We start from the raw sequence: 15,053 nt of genomic DNA, 5'->3' as shown, positions 1-15,053 counted from the left end.
TTTTGGGGTGAGGGGGCCCCGAGCCCCCCGGAGCGCTGCGCTGCTGCAGCCCCGCAGAGGGAACGGCGGCGACTCCGCGCCTTCACCTTGAGAAGGGCCGTGCCCATAAGTGCGAGGGGAAAACCGACGTCCCCGCTGTGTTACCTCGGGCGCAGTGTGCGGGGGGTGAGAAAGCAGTGCGGGGAGCCCCGACCGCTGCCCGCAACGCACCGCGCACCGCTGCCCGCCCGCGTTCCTCCCCACGCGTTGCGCGGCCGCGTTCCGACGTCTGAAAGAAATAATCGTTAGGATTCCTGAAGTTCCCTTTAATGGCCGCGCTCTCCTGGAATAAAGAAAGCTGCTGCGTTTCTTTTACGGCGGCAATGACAATACGCTTGAAGTTCGATATTCACACGTGAACGTCGCTTTTCTTTTCGTGACTCGTTATTTTCAGGCGGGCGATGTTACCTTTCCCCGGCCCTGCAGAGCGCGGCCTCGGGCAGCGTAACGAATTCGGAGGAATTCCTGGGGCTGGGAACGGTCTGGGGGGAAAATCCGAAAGGGCCGATTTATACCGCGTGTTTACAGGGCTGGGAGAGCCAGAGCTTCGTGCTAGAAATAAGAAGGGCAGCGTCTGCTATGCGTGTTTCGGTGCAGGGAGAGGTGTCGGTGGGGCAGCGAGCTGCAGGAGAGCGCTGCGCTGCGCGGCTTTTGCGCGCAGATAAATAGGGGAGTGTGAGAGCGCAAAGCAGCGCGGCTGATGCACAAAACGCGTTTTTCTGTCCTTGTGCTTCCCGGTCATTCTGAAAGGCATCTGAGAATAACAACAATAAGTAAAATAATAATAATAATAATAATAATAACATAAGCACTTGAAGAAGCAGCGGGGGAAATGCTTCGGGAAGGAGATCCTGAAGGGTTTAGGGCGGCTGAGGCGGGGTCGGGGTGTGCGGGGTCGGGGTGCGCTGCCCGCCGCCCCCAGCGCTGTCCTTATCCGCCCCCTTGTGCCCGCAGCACGCAGCCGGGCCCGAAAGGTGATGAAATTCCTTGGCACCGGCGGGGCGAGCCGCTCTTTGATTGCGTGCGTTTAAGGCAGCCCCTAATTACAATGTGGTCGTTGTGTGGGTGCTTCCTCCGCTTATTAATGGCAGATTAGGAAGGGAAAAGCTCCGGGGAAGCGTGTGACATTCTCGGGGCTCGCTGACCCGTCCTGTGCCACGGGCGTTTGCGTAGTTTAAAATATTAATTCCTGCTCTAATCTCCCCGCGACGCTGCGCGGAAACAATGAGGAATTTATGCGCAAATCCTCGGGACGGGAGAGGGGTTCCGCTGCGTGTGCTGAGATGCCGCCGAGCCGCTCCGTCCCAACCATTTTAATCTTCTTTAGTGCTTAAACTTGGGCACAACAAGTGGTGAAGGGCCGTGTCCCGATTCCCCCTTCCCCCCCCGCCTCCCCGTGAGCCCAAGAGTCGCTGAGGACTGGGCTGCCCTTAGGATGGGGGTCGCGGTGCCCGCGGCGCATCGCCGCCCCTCCGCAGTGCGTGCGGCACCCGGTGCTGCAACGGGTGGTAGCGGGGCCGGGAAGCAGACACGGAGCTGCGAACAGCAGCGAGAGGTGGGCTCTGTAGAGCCTTAACACGCGGGTTCCGTTGGCCCCAGCCCTGGGCCGGACCCCTGGCACAGAGAGAAGAAGGGTCCGGGCTAAGCCTTTCTGTGCATCGCTCCGCGGGGGTCTCCCGAGCGGGGCCGGGGGCTGCGGGCTCCCTGAGGCCACCTGGGCCGGGCCCCTCTCCCTTCCTCCCTCCCTCCCCGCTCATTAATTCCCAATTCTGGGTGGAAGCGCTCCAACAGGTGTAGGCTGCGCCACTGCGGGATGGGAACGGCTGCGGTTGTGCCCCGAGCTCCGCACCGCGCCCGGTACCGGCGGGGACGCACCGCTTGGGGCCGGCGCTGCTCTGCCGTCCTTCGCCAGCGCACCTCGCTTAAAAATTCGTTCCCTTCAATTTTTTTTTCTTCGTTTTCTTTTTAATCCTCGCCCCTCAACCCCCTATCGCAGGGACCCCCGCTGCCCCCCCCAGGACCGCGGCAGCAGCAGGAGGGAAACAGGAGAACAGAATCGCGAGGGCTCGGCTCGGCCACGCGGCGCCGGGACGCGCAGCGATTTTCGATCTTTCGATCGCTCCTCGGTGCCTTCCTTTGCAGAAACATCAAATAAAGCCTTTTTTTGGGTGTAGGGGTGGGGGAGGGGAGAGTCCGCGTATACATAGCCCCAAAAACATTTCTCATCTCTTAAAATACTCGCGGATGGGTCCCGGTGACGCGCGGCTCCGCTGCGCGCTCATTTACCGCAGGAACTGAACTATTTGCTGTGGAGAATCGGAACTCGGGGGTGCGGAGGTTTGGCCCCAGCACAATTCCCGGCGGGGCTGTATTGAGCCCCGCGCAGATCCGCGGAGCTCGCCGTGTTCCCGGCCCGGGGCGCACAGAGCGCTCACCTGAGCGCCGCGTTCCTTCGGGTCGGGGCCGCCGGGAAAGGGCAGAAATGAACGGGGCAGCGTTTCGAAGCTCCGCTTTTCCCTTCCCCTCGGAGAGAGGCAGCCGCCGAGGTCGCGGGGAGAAATATTTCAGTGAATCGCAGCCACGAGGGATCCCGTTTCCCGGAGCGGCTCGGCTCGGTTTACCCACCCCGGGTCTCCCCACGCGTTCCGAGGAAGGAACCTCCGCGCACCGCTTCAGCGTTCGGGCGACACGTGGCTGCTCCTTCCCTTCCTCCGGACGCGGGGGTTGCATTCGGGCTCCCGTTCCGCCGCCGTCCCTCTACCGCGGGCTCCGATACCCGCAGGGCCTCGCGCCGCTCCCGGCCGCAGCCGGAGGTCACTGCGGAGGGGCAGCGCGGCCCCCGGTCCCACCTGCGGCTCCGGGCGCACCCGCGGAGGCTGCGCTCGGGGTTCCCCCGTCGGTGCGCGGCCATCAGCGCGTCCCCGTAGCCCTTTATTTTGGGGAAGCTTGGCGAAGGCGCGCGCTTTCCCTCTCTCCATATTAATCTCATTAAATCCTACCTTTCAACCTTCTTCCGTGACCATCTGACCTGGCCACTTGAATTCAAACAGTGCTTTCTCCGCAGTCAAAGACAGCACATCAATCACCGGGCTATTTACACTTCGCTCCTTTCTTCAAAGAGGATCTGCCCGCTCTCCCTCCACCTTCCCTTCCGGGGACGACGGGCACGGTTTGGGTTTATTGGTGTTATGATCGTACATCTATACATATTTGGTTTCTCACCCCCCTGTTCTCGGCTGTCCGTGGGTCTCTCGGCTTCCCCCGGCGAAGCAGCGGCCGTTCCCTTGGGAGCGCTCCCAGCGGCACCTGGAAAGCAGAAGAAAGCGGCACCGACACCCGCTGTCCCCGGGCGGCCCGGCCCGGTTCGGCCCAGCCCGGCTCGGTTTGGCCCAGGCGGCCCCGGGGCACAGGCAGCCGCACCGCGGGATTCGCTTTGTTTTATTTTATATATATGCATCTATATATATATATATATATATATATATATTTTTTTTCCGGTCAAAACGCGTCCAAATGAGTGAATAAATTGGGGTAGGAAGAGCTTTACCGCTGAGCTCTGCGACGCCGGTAGTTAAAATAAATATCCCCGTACAAAAGAGAGACGTGCCGGTACGGCAAGGAGTGTAAGTTGGTGTTGGTTAGGAGTCAGGGACCCCCCAGCGCAGAAAGGGGCAAGAGGAGGAAAAGGGTAAAAAGGGAGAAAATAAACAAACTCGTTGAGAAGTTGCTGCAAATAATCGTTATTTTATATTTATATATATATATATATTCGGATTAGAAAGAAAAGCGCGTTTAAAACGCGTACGAATTCCGAGGAGACACCCGTGAACAAACTCTCGACGGCATTGCTATTAAGTAATAGTAAGAATAGCAGGAATAACAGCGATAATCACCTCGTTCGGGGATGGCACCCGGGTCCGCGGGCACTGTCCGCTCCGAGGGGCGCTGCGCGGAGGGGTCGGAGCGCTGCGCGTCTGTCTTAAAGGGGCAGATCGGGGGAAGGCTGCGCTGGTGCGCGGAGAGAGGAGGGGGCAGAGATAAGTGGTCTGGAGAAGAGGATAGGACAGGGGAAAAAAAAACCAACCACCCCGATGATGATGAATACATTGGAAAGTTTTTTTGGCCCTGGTGAGGGTGTCAGATTGAATGCTCTGTGCGCATGTGCGAAGGTGTCCAAACTGACAATGCTTGGGAGATGAAGATAGTGTGTAGCTGCTTCTGGGCTCAAGGAGGAGGAGAGGAATCCGCAAGCCGACACGATGAGATCCAAGGCGAGGGCGAGAAAACTGCCCAAAAGTAGGTCCTTCCTCTCCCTTCTTCCGCGTACCGCCGCCGCGGGGTTCGGGCAGCGCCGCGCGGAGCCGGGCCGGGGGCTGCGCGCCCACAGCCCCTCTGCGCGCCCGCGGCGGCGGCGGGAGCCGCGCTCTTCGCCCCGGGTGCGCGCAGCCCTGGCGGCCCCGCGCTGCTCCGCGCTGCCCGGGGAGTGGGAGCCGCGGGCACAGGGAGAGCTGCGCGGGGCCGGCGGCCGGGGGAGAAAAGCGAAAGTTAGCTCGAAGTTGACGAAAGGGGATAGCAACTTTTTTTTTTTTTTTTTTTTTTTTTTTTTTTATTGAGTCGTTCCAAGTCTTGTGAAATAATATTCCTGGCTTTTGAAATAGTGGGCGCTAGAGGTCTGCGTTTGGCATCTGCCTGCGCGATGCAAAGAGACTTAGAGCTGGAGGTGGGGGGGTGATGGGGGGGGGGGGGAGGGAGAGAGACAGCACAGACAAACGGAAAGGAGAAATAATAATAATAATAATAATAAGCGGCCCTTCCAGCCTCGGAAACAATTATCCGGGAGGGCGAAGGGAGAGAACGCGTAGCGGGAGCGGCCCCGCGCAGGGCCGGAGCATCGGGCAACGCTGCGGGCCGGGCCGGGGGCGAAGCGGCGCGGGGGGGGGGGAGGGGAGCGGGGGAGTGTCTTTAATTTTTAATTTTTTAAAATTTACTTGGGGGTGGAATTGCAGCTCGTAAGTCTTGCGCGGCTTTTTTTCCTTCGTCTTCTCCCGGCCCCTCTTTCCTCTTTTCTTTCTTTCGAGTCGTTTCAGGCCGGATTTTCAGCAGAGCGCGGTTTCGGCGGGGAGGAACGGGGCAGAAAACCCCACCGCGGCCGCTCAGTGCCTCCCCCCGGGCCGGGGCCGCCCTCCCGTGCTTTCCTGCCCTTATTCCGTACTTTCTGTTCCGCTCCGGCTCCGCGTTGGGGGGTCCGGGGGTCCCGGAGCTTCCCGGAGCAGCGGGAATAGCGGCGCCGCTCCACGCGTCGGGAGCTGGCGGTGCCGGGTCGGGCTCGGCCGATGGAGCGCAAATCCCGCTCAGGTGCGGGCCCGGGGCTGCGGGAGGACCGCGCACCCCGCGCTCGGTTTGGGCTTTCGGCGCTGACGGCCGCGGGTCGGGCCCCGGCGCAGCGCTCGGAGCAGCGGCCCGACCCCGCTCTCGTCGTGGCCGAAATCACAGCACAGCCCTCGGCCGAGATTCTGTAGCGTTACGGGGCCGCTTCTTCTTTTCCTTTTCTTATTTATTTTCCCCCTTCTCGCTCGCTCCGTACCCGAGTTCTCTCGCGGCCCGCAGCTCCGCTCTCCGAAACTCCCCGGTCCCGCAGTCCCGAGGCCGCGTCTCATCCCGCGGAGCTTCCCCCGCTCCCGCAGCCGCGTGCGTTGTTCCGCAGCCGCGCACTTTCCGCGCCCCAACGAGCTCAGCTCCTCTCGGGGCCGCCCCGCGATCCGCGCTGCGACGCGTGCGGGAAGAGGCAGCCGCGGAACCGCCGGGCTTTGATTTCCTTTTATTTTTACAATAAAGTGGTTTGAAGAACAAGCACTCAAATAATAACTTTTTCTATAAAAAAAAAAAAAGAAAGAAAGAAAGAAAAAAGAAAAAAAAAAGAGAGGAAAAAAAAAAAAAGAAAAGAGAAAGAAAAGAAAAGCCAAATCCTTGTTGCTTATCGGCTCGAGTTGCGTTGTTTTAAGGAGCAATTTTCAGAGCTCTGTGCTAGCGAGGTTGAATACAGTGGAATATTATCGTCGTTATTATTATTTTTTTTTTTTTGCCGTTTAAGAAGTTCTTTTCTCCCGAAGCCGGCCGGGCTCCATGCGTGCCCGCTGCCCCCCTGCCCTCCTCTCTGGGCGCCGGGGAGCTCCGGCCTCGGGCGGGCACTGCGGGACGGGGCCGCTCGGAAGCTCTGATTAACATCAGGTGTTTAATACAATACAAGGCCCAACGGTTTATGGGGTTTCAGCGGAGGATTTTTGAGGGATCACGGTTCCAAACAGTAGCCCGCAGCTAAGGTTTCACTATCCCAGGAGTATTTATTTGCAGAACTGCTGGAACACGGACGCGGGGCTGCGGGTCGCTCCGGGTCGGTACCGATCGCTCCGTGCCCGCACCGCACCGCGATGTACCCGGGGGGGAGCGGCGTGCGGTGGCTGTAGGAAACCCACGGCTACGTTGTAGAATTTCATTTCATTGGACAATATTTTAAGCAGATGTGAAGCTCCTCTGGGACTTCGACTCTATTACCTGACTTGGAAAGGGGCTGAATGTGCGTGTGCGAGCCGGGGTGGGGGTGAGAGGGGAACTCCCGGCGATTCGGAGCCGACTCGCGAGGAGGAAGGCGCAGGTATCGGGGCCGGGAGCGGCCTCGGCTCGCTGCGGTGCGCCGGCAGGGCCGGAAAGTCGGGGCGAGGGGCGGCGGTGCGGTGCGATGCGGGGCGGCCACCTCCGGGCTGAGCCCCGCCGCCCCCCGGCCCGGGATGGATGGCGGTACCGCCGGCAGCGCTGTGACCCCCCGGGCTCAGGGCTCCGTCCGCGGGGCAGTCCCGGAGCTGCCGGTGACGGCGGAGCGAGGCCGAGCGGCAAACATCGGAGCGCGGTGCCGCCCCGCACGCCGCCAATTCGTTCCATTTCGACGTCTCCGAGCCGGCTTTGCGAATTACAAACGGGCTCGCAGACCACACGCGGGTGAGCGGTGGTTGCGGTTTAAGTTCAAAATAAATGTTCGTGCCGGAGAAAGGCGGCCGGTGTTCCCGCATCCCCGTTTGTTTTTTAGCGTCGGGAACGGGACGAAGTTGAAGTCGCAGCGCGAGTTTCAGAGCCGGAGCGGCTCCGTGGGCTGCGGGAGCGCCGCGTCTCTTCCCGGCCGATGGCTGCGGGGCAGCGCGGGGCCGATCCCGCTGATTACTCCGCGTCCAGCGGGCAGCGCCGAGAGCGCGGCGCACACGGAAGACAAAAATATACGGAGCTTTTGGGGGCTTTTAATTTTGGAGCCGTATTATTATGATGATTATTATTACACCTCCGAGGCGTCTGCTTCCTTCACCGCGTCTCTGCCCAGATCCCCGGGCGGACACGAGCACGGAATGGGCTCCGGGAGCCGCAATGCCACGGGCAGCGCATCCCGAACGGCCCGGCCCGGCGCTATCTCCGCGCCCGCGCAACCCCGCGCAGGTGCGGCCGGACCCGCCGCCGCGCAGCCCCCGCCGCCCGCCCTGCCCCGGATCTGTTCAATTAGGCAATTAGAGAACCCGGGCAGCGAAAGGAGTGTGTGTGTGTGTGTGTGTGTGTGAGGGGGGGGGGTTGATCCGCTAATTACGGTGATATGTAATTAGCGCTTCAACAAAAATTAGCGAGGATTTAAAATCAGTTTAGTCTGAAAAAAAAAAAAATTACCCGAATTGTACAAATATAATTTATCGCTTCACCCCCACCTGCCCCCTCCCCACCCCCGCTGCACACATTTCATTTATTTAAGAAAGTGCAGAGGGAATAACTGCATTCCCTTTGCAAGGCCGTTCCCACAGCGTTGTGTCCAAACCCTGCGTGGTGCACGGAGTGTCTGTGCAGACACAGCTGATGCACCGTAAGAAAGATCTCACAATACATGGTAAAACTGCAGGCACTGCAGTGGTGAACCTGCAAGGGATGTGCAGCAATGCAGCGAGCTGCGTGTGACAAACTTAGTTTAGCGACAGGCAGGGCTGCTTTATTTTCAGACTTTGCGTTGGATCAGCAGCAGCAAGGTGGGTTTCTGGTCAGCAGAGGTGGATAAAACCAAGAAGCAGGCAGCAAGGCTGCTGTGAGCGTATCCGAGGGCAGAGCCGGGGGTTGCCGTGCTGCGTGCTGCCGGAGCGGAGCACCCGGAGCCGAATGGCAGCGAGCGGAGCGCACCTGAGAGCACCAAATCTCCACTCGCTTCTATGCAAAACGCGACGCAGGAGCTTGGGTTTCACAACAGAGCAGCAGTCAGTGTAACTGTGCTCGCTGTAATCGTACCCCGGCTCCGTGTCGGATGTAACCGCTCCGTGACCGCCGCTCTGAGCCGCGGCTCCTGCACCGCTCCACCTGCGCTGGGAAATGCCCTCCTGCCCATTGCCTGTGCTGGGCGCCCCGAGCTGCTGCCAGGGAACGGCCCCGATGAGTGGCAAGTGTTGTTGTTGTTGTTATTGCAGCTCTGATTATTAAGGCTTCTGTGTTTAAGAAAAGCTCGGCCCGATTTAGCGCTGTGCTCAAAGTCCCGGGGAAGTTTGCAGGACTGAATGAGGTGGGTCTCAGAGGGCCGTGCTGCTGGCTGCCTGCTCCTGGCCGGAGCATCGGGCTGAGAAGCTGCACACTCCAGGCTTCGGCCCTTCTACCTGTGCAATTTGCATTCCCTATTACGGTGTGATTTTGTTCCCGAGGCCTTTGCTGCAGGGCTGGGTGCTGTGTGTCCTGCAGGACGCCCCGTTCTTTCAGCCCCGTTATTTAAATGATAAACCCGTGCAAATCTGAGCGCTGGCTGCAGGGATCGGAGCGCTGCATTTCTCATGCCAGCCTCCCAAATGGCATTTTAAATCCTGCAGGGGTAACTCACCAGCACACCAACAAACGCCCCTAGGAATCAGGGCTCCTGAAGGATACGTGTGGACACATTTGTTTCCACTCTCTGCTAACAGCCTGTTGATATGTCAGAACTCTGCAGCATTCCACACCAAAATTACTGCTGCGTTTTCCGATCCTAAATCTGCTCCCTTTTTTTTTTTTTTTTTTTTTTTTTTCTTCTTTTTTTCGGGAGGAATTGCAGGTCAGGGATGTCGTGGTGGAAAAGATCTACGACCTTATTATTTCTTTTATTTGCTTAATGGATTTTCATGCATCAGCGCTGCCTACTCCTGGGCCGTTTATTTTTATTTTTATTGCAGTCGGTTGTGCGTTGCGCTGCGTCCAAATCTGTAACAGAGTGTCCCCATCCCGAGGAGTTTTTTCCTTCTCATTGCTCAGTGAATGATGTGATTCTCTTTGCTAATAAAAACCAAATTGTAGCTTTCATCCCCTGAACGCACGTTGTTCCTCTGGGCGCCTGTGCCCCGAGTGAGCTGCTGGATTTCAGTTAGTTAGTTAGTTAGTTAGGAATTGGGAAGATGTTTTCCTGCACTGGGCTGTGCTTCACACTTTGGGGGGCTGCGTTTCTCTTCTGTGTTCTCCTTTTCCAGCTGAAGGAAGGCTGAGCTGCATCCAGCACAGCACAGAGTGATGCTTCCATGGCCGCCCAGCTTGGCCTCCATTGGGCTGGCGTGGAAATTCCTCATCTGCTGCAACTACCCACATGTTGGGTGTGTTGGGAGGGTGCAGAGTGGCACCCGGATGAGTTGGCTGGGGTTCATTTAACCTCGCTGGCCTTCACGTCTTCGAGGTGCTCTGCTCCGAGCTGGGGGTCTCACTGCTCTGTTGGCTTTGGCTCTGCCAACTCTTCCACCATGGGCACAAGATCCCCACGTCAGCACTTGGGGCCAATTTAGCCGTCAGTGCCAGATAACGCCGACAGCCTTTTGGGAAAGGTATTTGTGTAATAGTGAATGTTCTGTACCGAATATAGAGGGTGGGGAGAAGTCAAACTGCAGTGAATGCTCTGCTTATTTTATATCCACTATAACTATTTTTGTCCGTGAAAATTGGCTTAATTATATCAATGGAATGTTTCTTTTTCAATTCTGCACGCAATTAGTCCATCTTGCTGGCTGCAATTTATTTTAATAAAAAAATAAACCGGTGGCGTGTTCAGTTCCTCATCCCCCGGGGACAAATGCGATTGGTGTGTTTAATTTCATTAACTACAATGCGGCCTACTGGAAAAATGTATAAAATCAGCTTTATACAGCTTAAACACTGGCATTTGAAACAAATCATTACGGCATTAGCTGTCACACTGGTAATTCTAGAATCCAAGACAAAAATATTATAGCTGTTTTTATAACCCTCTGCAAATACACTGTTAAAATAATTTGTAATAATTTTTTAAACGCGCCCTGATGGTTTTTAGTTAAAAAAAATCTTATCTTAGGGTGGTTGTGCATTGTCATGTGTGGGTTTGGTCGTGAGGCTCATCGGTCACTTCCACCACACAAAGCCCACAGCTGGCTGCTGAAGCTCCGGGCTCTCAGATGGGCTCTCAGTGCCCATAGAAACCTGTTTATTTCTTTTCTTGGATGTACTGGATGTACAACACCAGTGTGAGGGACGATTCTTCCTAGCAGTATAGATGGAGACGTGGTGGAGTCAGACCCATTTTCAATACAGCTCCCCTTCTGCTGTCTCATCCTTGTTGCTGCCCCGTGAGTCACTTCTTGGAGTGGTTCTGAGTGCTGCTGTGGTCTTTTGAGGGCTGGAGGGAGCAGAGTGCCTTGGGCTGTGGCTGGGGGCTGTGGGACCCCCAGCTGGACAGGGCAGCTCGTGTCATTCAGATTCACCATCAGCTGAGCCCATTGTCGCCAGCTGAGGATGCCACCCAGGAGATTCCACAAGGCTGTGCATCAGATACGCAAGCACTGGTGCACGGCTCGTTTCAGGACATCCACCTTTAGCATCTGCAGCTCAATATTCCAGTGCAGAAATGCGCTCTGTTTATTTCTTCACGTATGGAACGATCAATTCCAGAACCTCAGTGGGTGTCACGCAGTGCCGTGCCCCGAAGGCACAGAGCCCTTCCTGGAGCCACCCAGCAGGGCAGGGCTGTGCTGCCCAGCAGATCCCGTCCCCTCGGCGCGTTCCGTTTGCTCTTTGCCTTCCACCACTGCCATAAACAGTAGTTAATTTTCTTTCCCGTATCTTTAACTTTATAGCAGCGGTGTTTCGGTCCGAGCGATCCCCAGATACGTTTTATTGGCATTGCAGGAGGAAAAAAAAAAAGCACACAACTCAAAAAACCAACCCAGATTTTGCTAAAAATCCTTGATTCCATCTCCGATGCCCATGAAGTTTAGTTCCCATCAGCTTGGTGTTTGCTGTCCTTTCAAAACAGCATTTTGTGGGTTTTATTTCACAGTGAATGGACCTTTTGGGCTCAATCATGTAAATGAATTTTTAAATGGCTGTGCTTGAAGTTCATGTAGTATAAAATTGCTGCACTATTTTTTTCTGTTTATAGAAAAGGACTGGTTTCATTTTGTATTTTATTACATAAATGCGAAATAGGGAACACGCACAACGAGCAAGCCATCATATATTTTATTTCAGAATTATCACATAGAAATAAAATAAATCTAAATCTCCACGTGGCACAGTGGTCGCATTTAAAAGGCAGCTGATGCCTCACGGATAGCTCTGACAAGCCCAGAACACTTCTGTTCATGTATCCCATAGAGAATGAATGGAAACCAGAGCGGGGTCACTTGGGGAGTTCTTAGAGCTGGAGAGCTCCTCGAGTGCTTAGCCTGATAAAGTTGGGAATGGAGTTCTGCCCTTCGTGCTGTGTTTGGTTGCAGCTGTTAGGGAGTGAGGTCTCCATGCAGCTGAATGGTGCTGGAGGTGAGCTGAGCGTGCGCTGTGACCTCGGGGCCTGGGGAGCTCCTGCTGCTCCTGGATGGGTGTGATGGACCTGTTCCTACCCAAAGGGCAGTGAGTGCTTCCAAGTGCTGCTGCCCTGCTGGTGAGATGGGCCTGGGGAGTTAACCAGGGAAACATCCCACTGCTGGGCTCATTTCTTTGTGCCTCTTGTGTTGTCTGGGTGGGAGAAATGAGATTTCGGGTCCTGCTAGGGCTGGGAAGCCTATTTGAGTCCCTGTGTCCTGGGGCAGCTCCAGGCTCTGTCTCACCCACTTGGGATGAAGGGGTCCTGCAGTGATGCTTTGCCTCGAGCCCTGCACGTGGCCCTTCTCCGAGGGCAGCCCTGGTGGCAGCAGTGCTGCAGTGCACAGCAGTCTGTCCTCGGCTGCGCCGGACTTTGGAGCAGGCCCTGGAGGCACCGCGCTCCTTGGGACATCAATGCTGCCTGCACATAAAGATTTGTGTTAGATCTGAGTTGTGTTAATGATTAGCTGCCGAGGGGTCTGCGTGTGATAGAGCTGCTCACGTGGGTCGCACCAGCTGTGCCTTTGTCTCTGCTTCTAAAGTCCTTCTCCTGATGTGACCTGGCTCTTAAAATATTGATAACGTTTTGCCCTGCGATTTGGAGAGCAATTAATGTGCCCCGTTTTTCTGGCCCAGCTTTGAGGAATGCTGCTTGCTGCCCTGCAAAGCGCCGGCTGAGGGGGATCAGTGCATCCCATGGCCACGTGGCAGAGACTGGAGAGTGAGGGAGTGAGGACTTCACCATCAATACGTGCACATACACAGATACACACCTACACACACATATGTATGTATCTCAGCCTGTAAGTGTGCAAGGGGTGGTTTGCTTATGAGCAATGACTGACCCTTCATCTTCCCTTTGAGTCCTTTCAATGAAACTGCATCCAGACATGTGTGAAATGAGAAGAACCCATGAAAACACGGACAAACATCTACATCTCCCCACTGGTCTACGTATCTAGAGACAAAATATTGGAACAGGGCTCAATTAGATCAATCTCGTGCCTCAGTGCTCACATTGGAACAACAGAAAGGGGGAAAAAAAAAAGAAAGAAAGAAAAAAAGAAAGAGAGAAAAAAGCCTTCTTGAAAAATTATGGAATTCTCCTTGCAGTGTCAGGTTCCAAGATAATGATGTGCCTGTGTGTGAAAATATTAAATTGCAATAACATGCAGAGTGAGTGGCTTTCTGAATGGGGTATTCAGTTCACAGCTTGGACTATACATAAAGCTAGTGAGTGACAGAATACAAATGGTGTCATAAAGCATCGGGGGAATTTACAGCCTGCCTCAGCCTTTTTGATCTGCTCTCTATCTACGGAGGGCTCTCGATCTGCCTTTGGTTAATGAAACAGTTAAAGAGATTTAATTATTTATCATTGCTTAATGGCAAGAGTTATCAAAACGGATTACGTGTCCCGTCCCCCCCCCCCAAACACTGAAAGGTTTTGGAGGAACTCTGAATTGCATGCGCTGGGCTCTGGGTGTTTCCTGCCCTCTCTGCACAGAGGTTTTCTTCAATTGCAGCCGTTTGGGGCCACACGCTTTCATTTCTTTGCCTGAAAATGCACTCCAGTTCTGGAACTTTGCTTGTTTGCTGGTATCTTTCGCAGAGAAAAGCAGGGAAATAAGAATTCAGTCCTACTTAAGTGAGAAATGTGATGTGCTGGGGTGATGCTCTGGAGTCGGAGCTGACACTGCTGTTGTGCAGCCTGGTGACACGGAGCCAGAATGAAACCCTCAGGAGCACAGCTCTGCTGTTCTACAGCCCTACAGGTGCAGCCCTGGCAGGCAGAGACCTTCCTCTGCTGCAGGGCTGTAGGGCGGCTGCTGCGCCCATTCGATGCCCCAGCAGAAGGCAGATGGGAGCCTGCAGTGAATTTGTTAAATTCAGACATTACTTTATCTCTTCCTAAACTTCAAAACAGTCACAAAAGCTGTGCAGAAGGGGAAGCAAATTGAACTTAAAAGAAAAAATATTCCCTGACCTGAAGTGAAGGCGTTTATTCCTGTTATTGCCCGCTTTCACATCTTGTTTCTCCCCATCGTTGCAAGAATGTCTCTTCTGTGTGCTGCTCCCACACTGGGAGGGGGAAAATGCTATAATGTCATCCCTGCTGCTGCACACTGATCTGCCTCCTTCAGGAAAAGGGGAAAAAGACCGAAAAAAAGAACGAGAAGCCCTTACCACTGCAAGGAAACAAATGGATAAAAGCTTTGAGAGATCCAAGCCTCGCAGCACCCAGAGGAGCAGCACCAGTGGGACCCAAAGCACTGCTGGGTGAGGGGCTGCTGCATGCAGCTCCTTCCTGGGTGCTGCCCTCCCTTCAGGACAAACCCCACCATGGGAGCTGCCTGCAGCTCTCTGCAGGATTGGGAGATCCAGAGGAGCCCTAGTCTCTGTTGGTTACGGGAGCAAACACCAAAGCTCGTGGATTTTCTCCATTTACATGCGGCACGAGTTTCCCCGTTGATTAAACAAATGATGCTCTGCTTAATTTGTCTGCGTTGGCTATTTTTATGAAATATGCACTTAATTAAGAGAAATACAGAAACATGTTTATTCTCAAGATTTATGCGAAAAGCGAGAACCCCACTGAAATTTCCAGTAGTGCAGCAATTAAGTAATGGAATTCCACAGTATAAACATAGTATAATTCAGCTATAAAAACGATGCCTAAGTAATGTTAATGAGCTGACTCGAAGCTACAGAAGCTCGAAAAGTTCACGGTTACAGATGAAAATTGAATTTGCTCAGATTGGTTGGAGCCATCCGAGGGCTCCGTGCACAGCTCTGCCCCCACTGCGTCACTGCGTGGGGTGGAGATGGGCAGCAGGACGTGGATTTGTAGGGCCTCCATCACTTGGCAGCCCCAAGGAGCAAACAAGCCAACTTCTCCTTGATTTGTTAAAAGTTTGCATGTGGAAACGTACGTAGAGTAATAGCATCAAGCACCCCAATAAAACCAAGAAGCCGCCTTCCCTGCGGCCCCAGCCCCCAGATAACTCACTGAGGTTTGGGCTGACCGTCTTGCAACACTCTCCATTGCTTGTTTTAATATTTCTCGCAGTGACTGTTTAAATATTCTGTTTGCTGAAATGGACTGCAGAGCCCGAGAGCAATAAATCAGCAGTAATGCATGTGGAAAGAAGCTCAAAGCA

The 15,053-nt window shown here is 54.8% G+C and overlaps 1 protein-coding gene across 3 annotated transcripts in view; it reads left to right on the top strand.

The window, feature by feature from the left end:
- Positions 1-4,210: 4,210 nt before the first annotated feature.
- The window catches only part of PRDM16 (PR/SET domain 16), a 202,571-nt gene continuing 191,728 nt past the window's right edge, over positions 4,211-15,053 (top strand). For all 3 annotated transcript variants that reach the window (XM_019622445.3, XM_085242433.1, XM_085242432.1), the window contains exon 1: positions 4,211-4,335. In XM_019622445.3, the coding sequence (XP_019477990.2) occupies positions 4,299-4,335 (37 nt within the window). In that variant the 5' untranslated portion in view covers positions 4,211-4,298. The remainder of the gene's footprint in view (positions 4,336-15,053) is intronic.

This window comes from Meleagris gallopavo, chromosome 23 (assembly GCF_905368555.1).
Source record: "Meleagris gallopavo chromosome 23, MGAL_WU_HG_1.1, whole genome shotgun sequence".
NCBI classification, from domain to species: Eukaryota; Metazoa; Chordata; class Aves; order Galliformes; family Phasianidae; genus Meleagris; species Meleagris gallopavo.
The sequence above is the reverse complement of the archived record's forward strand: the minus strand, read 5'-3'. Positions and strand labels throughout refer to the sequence as shown.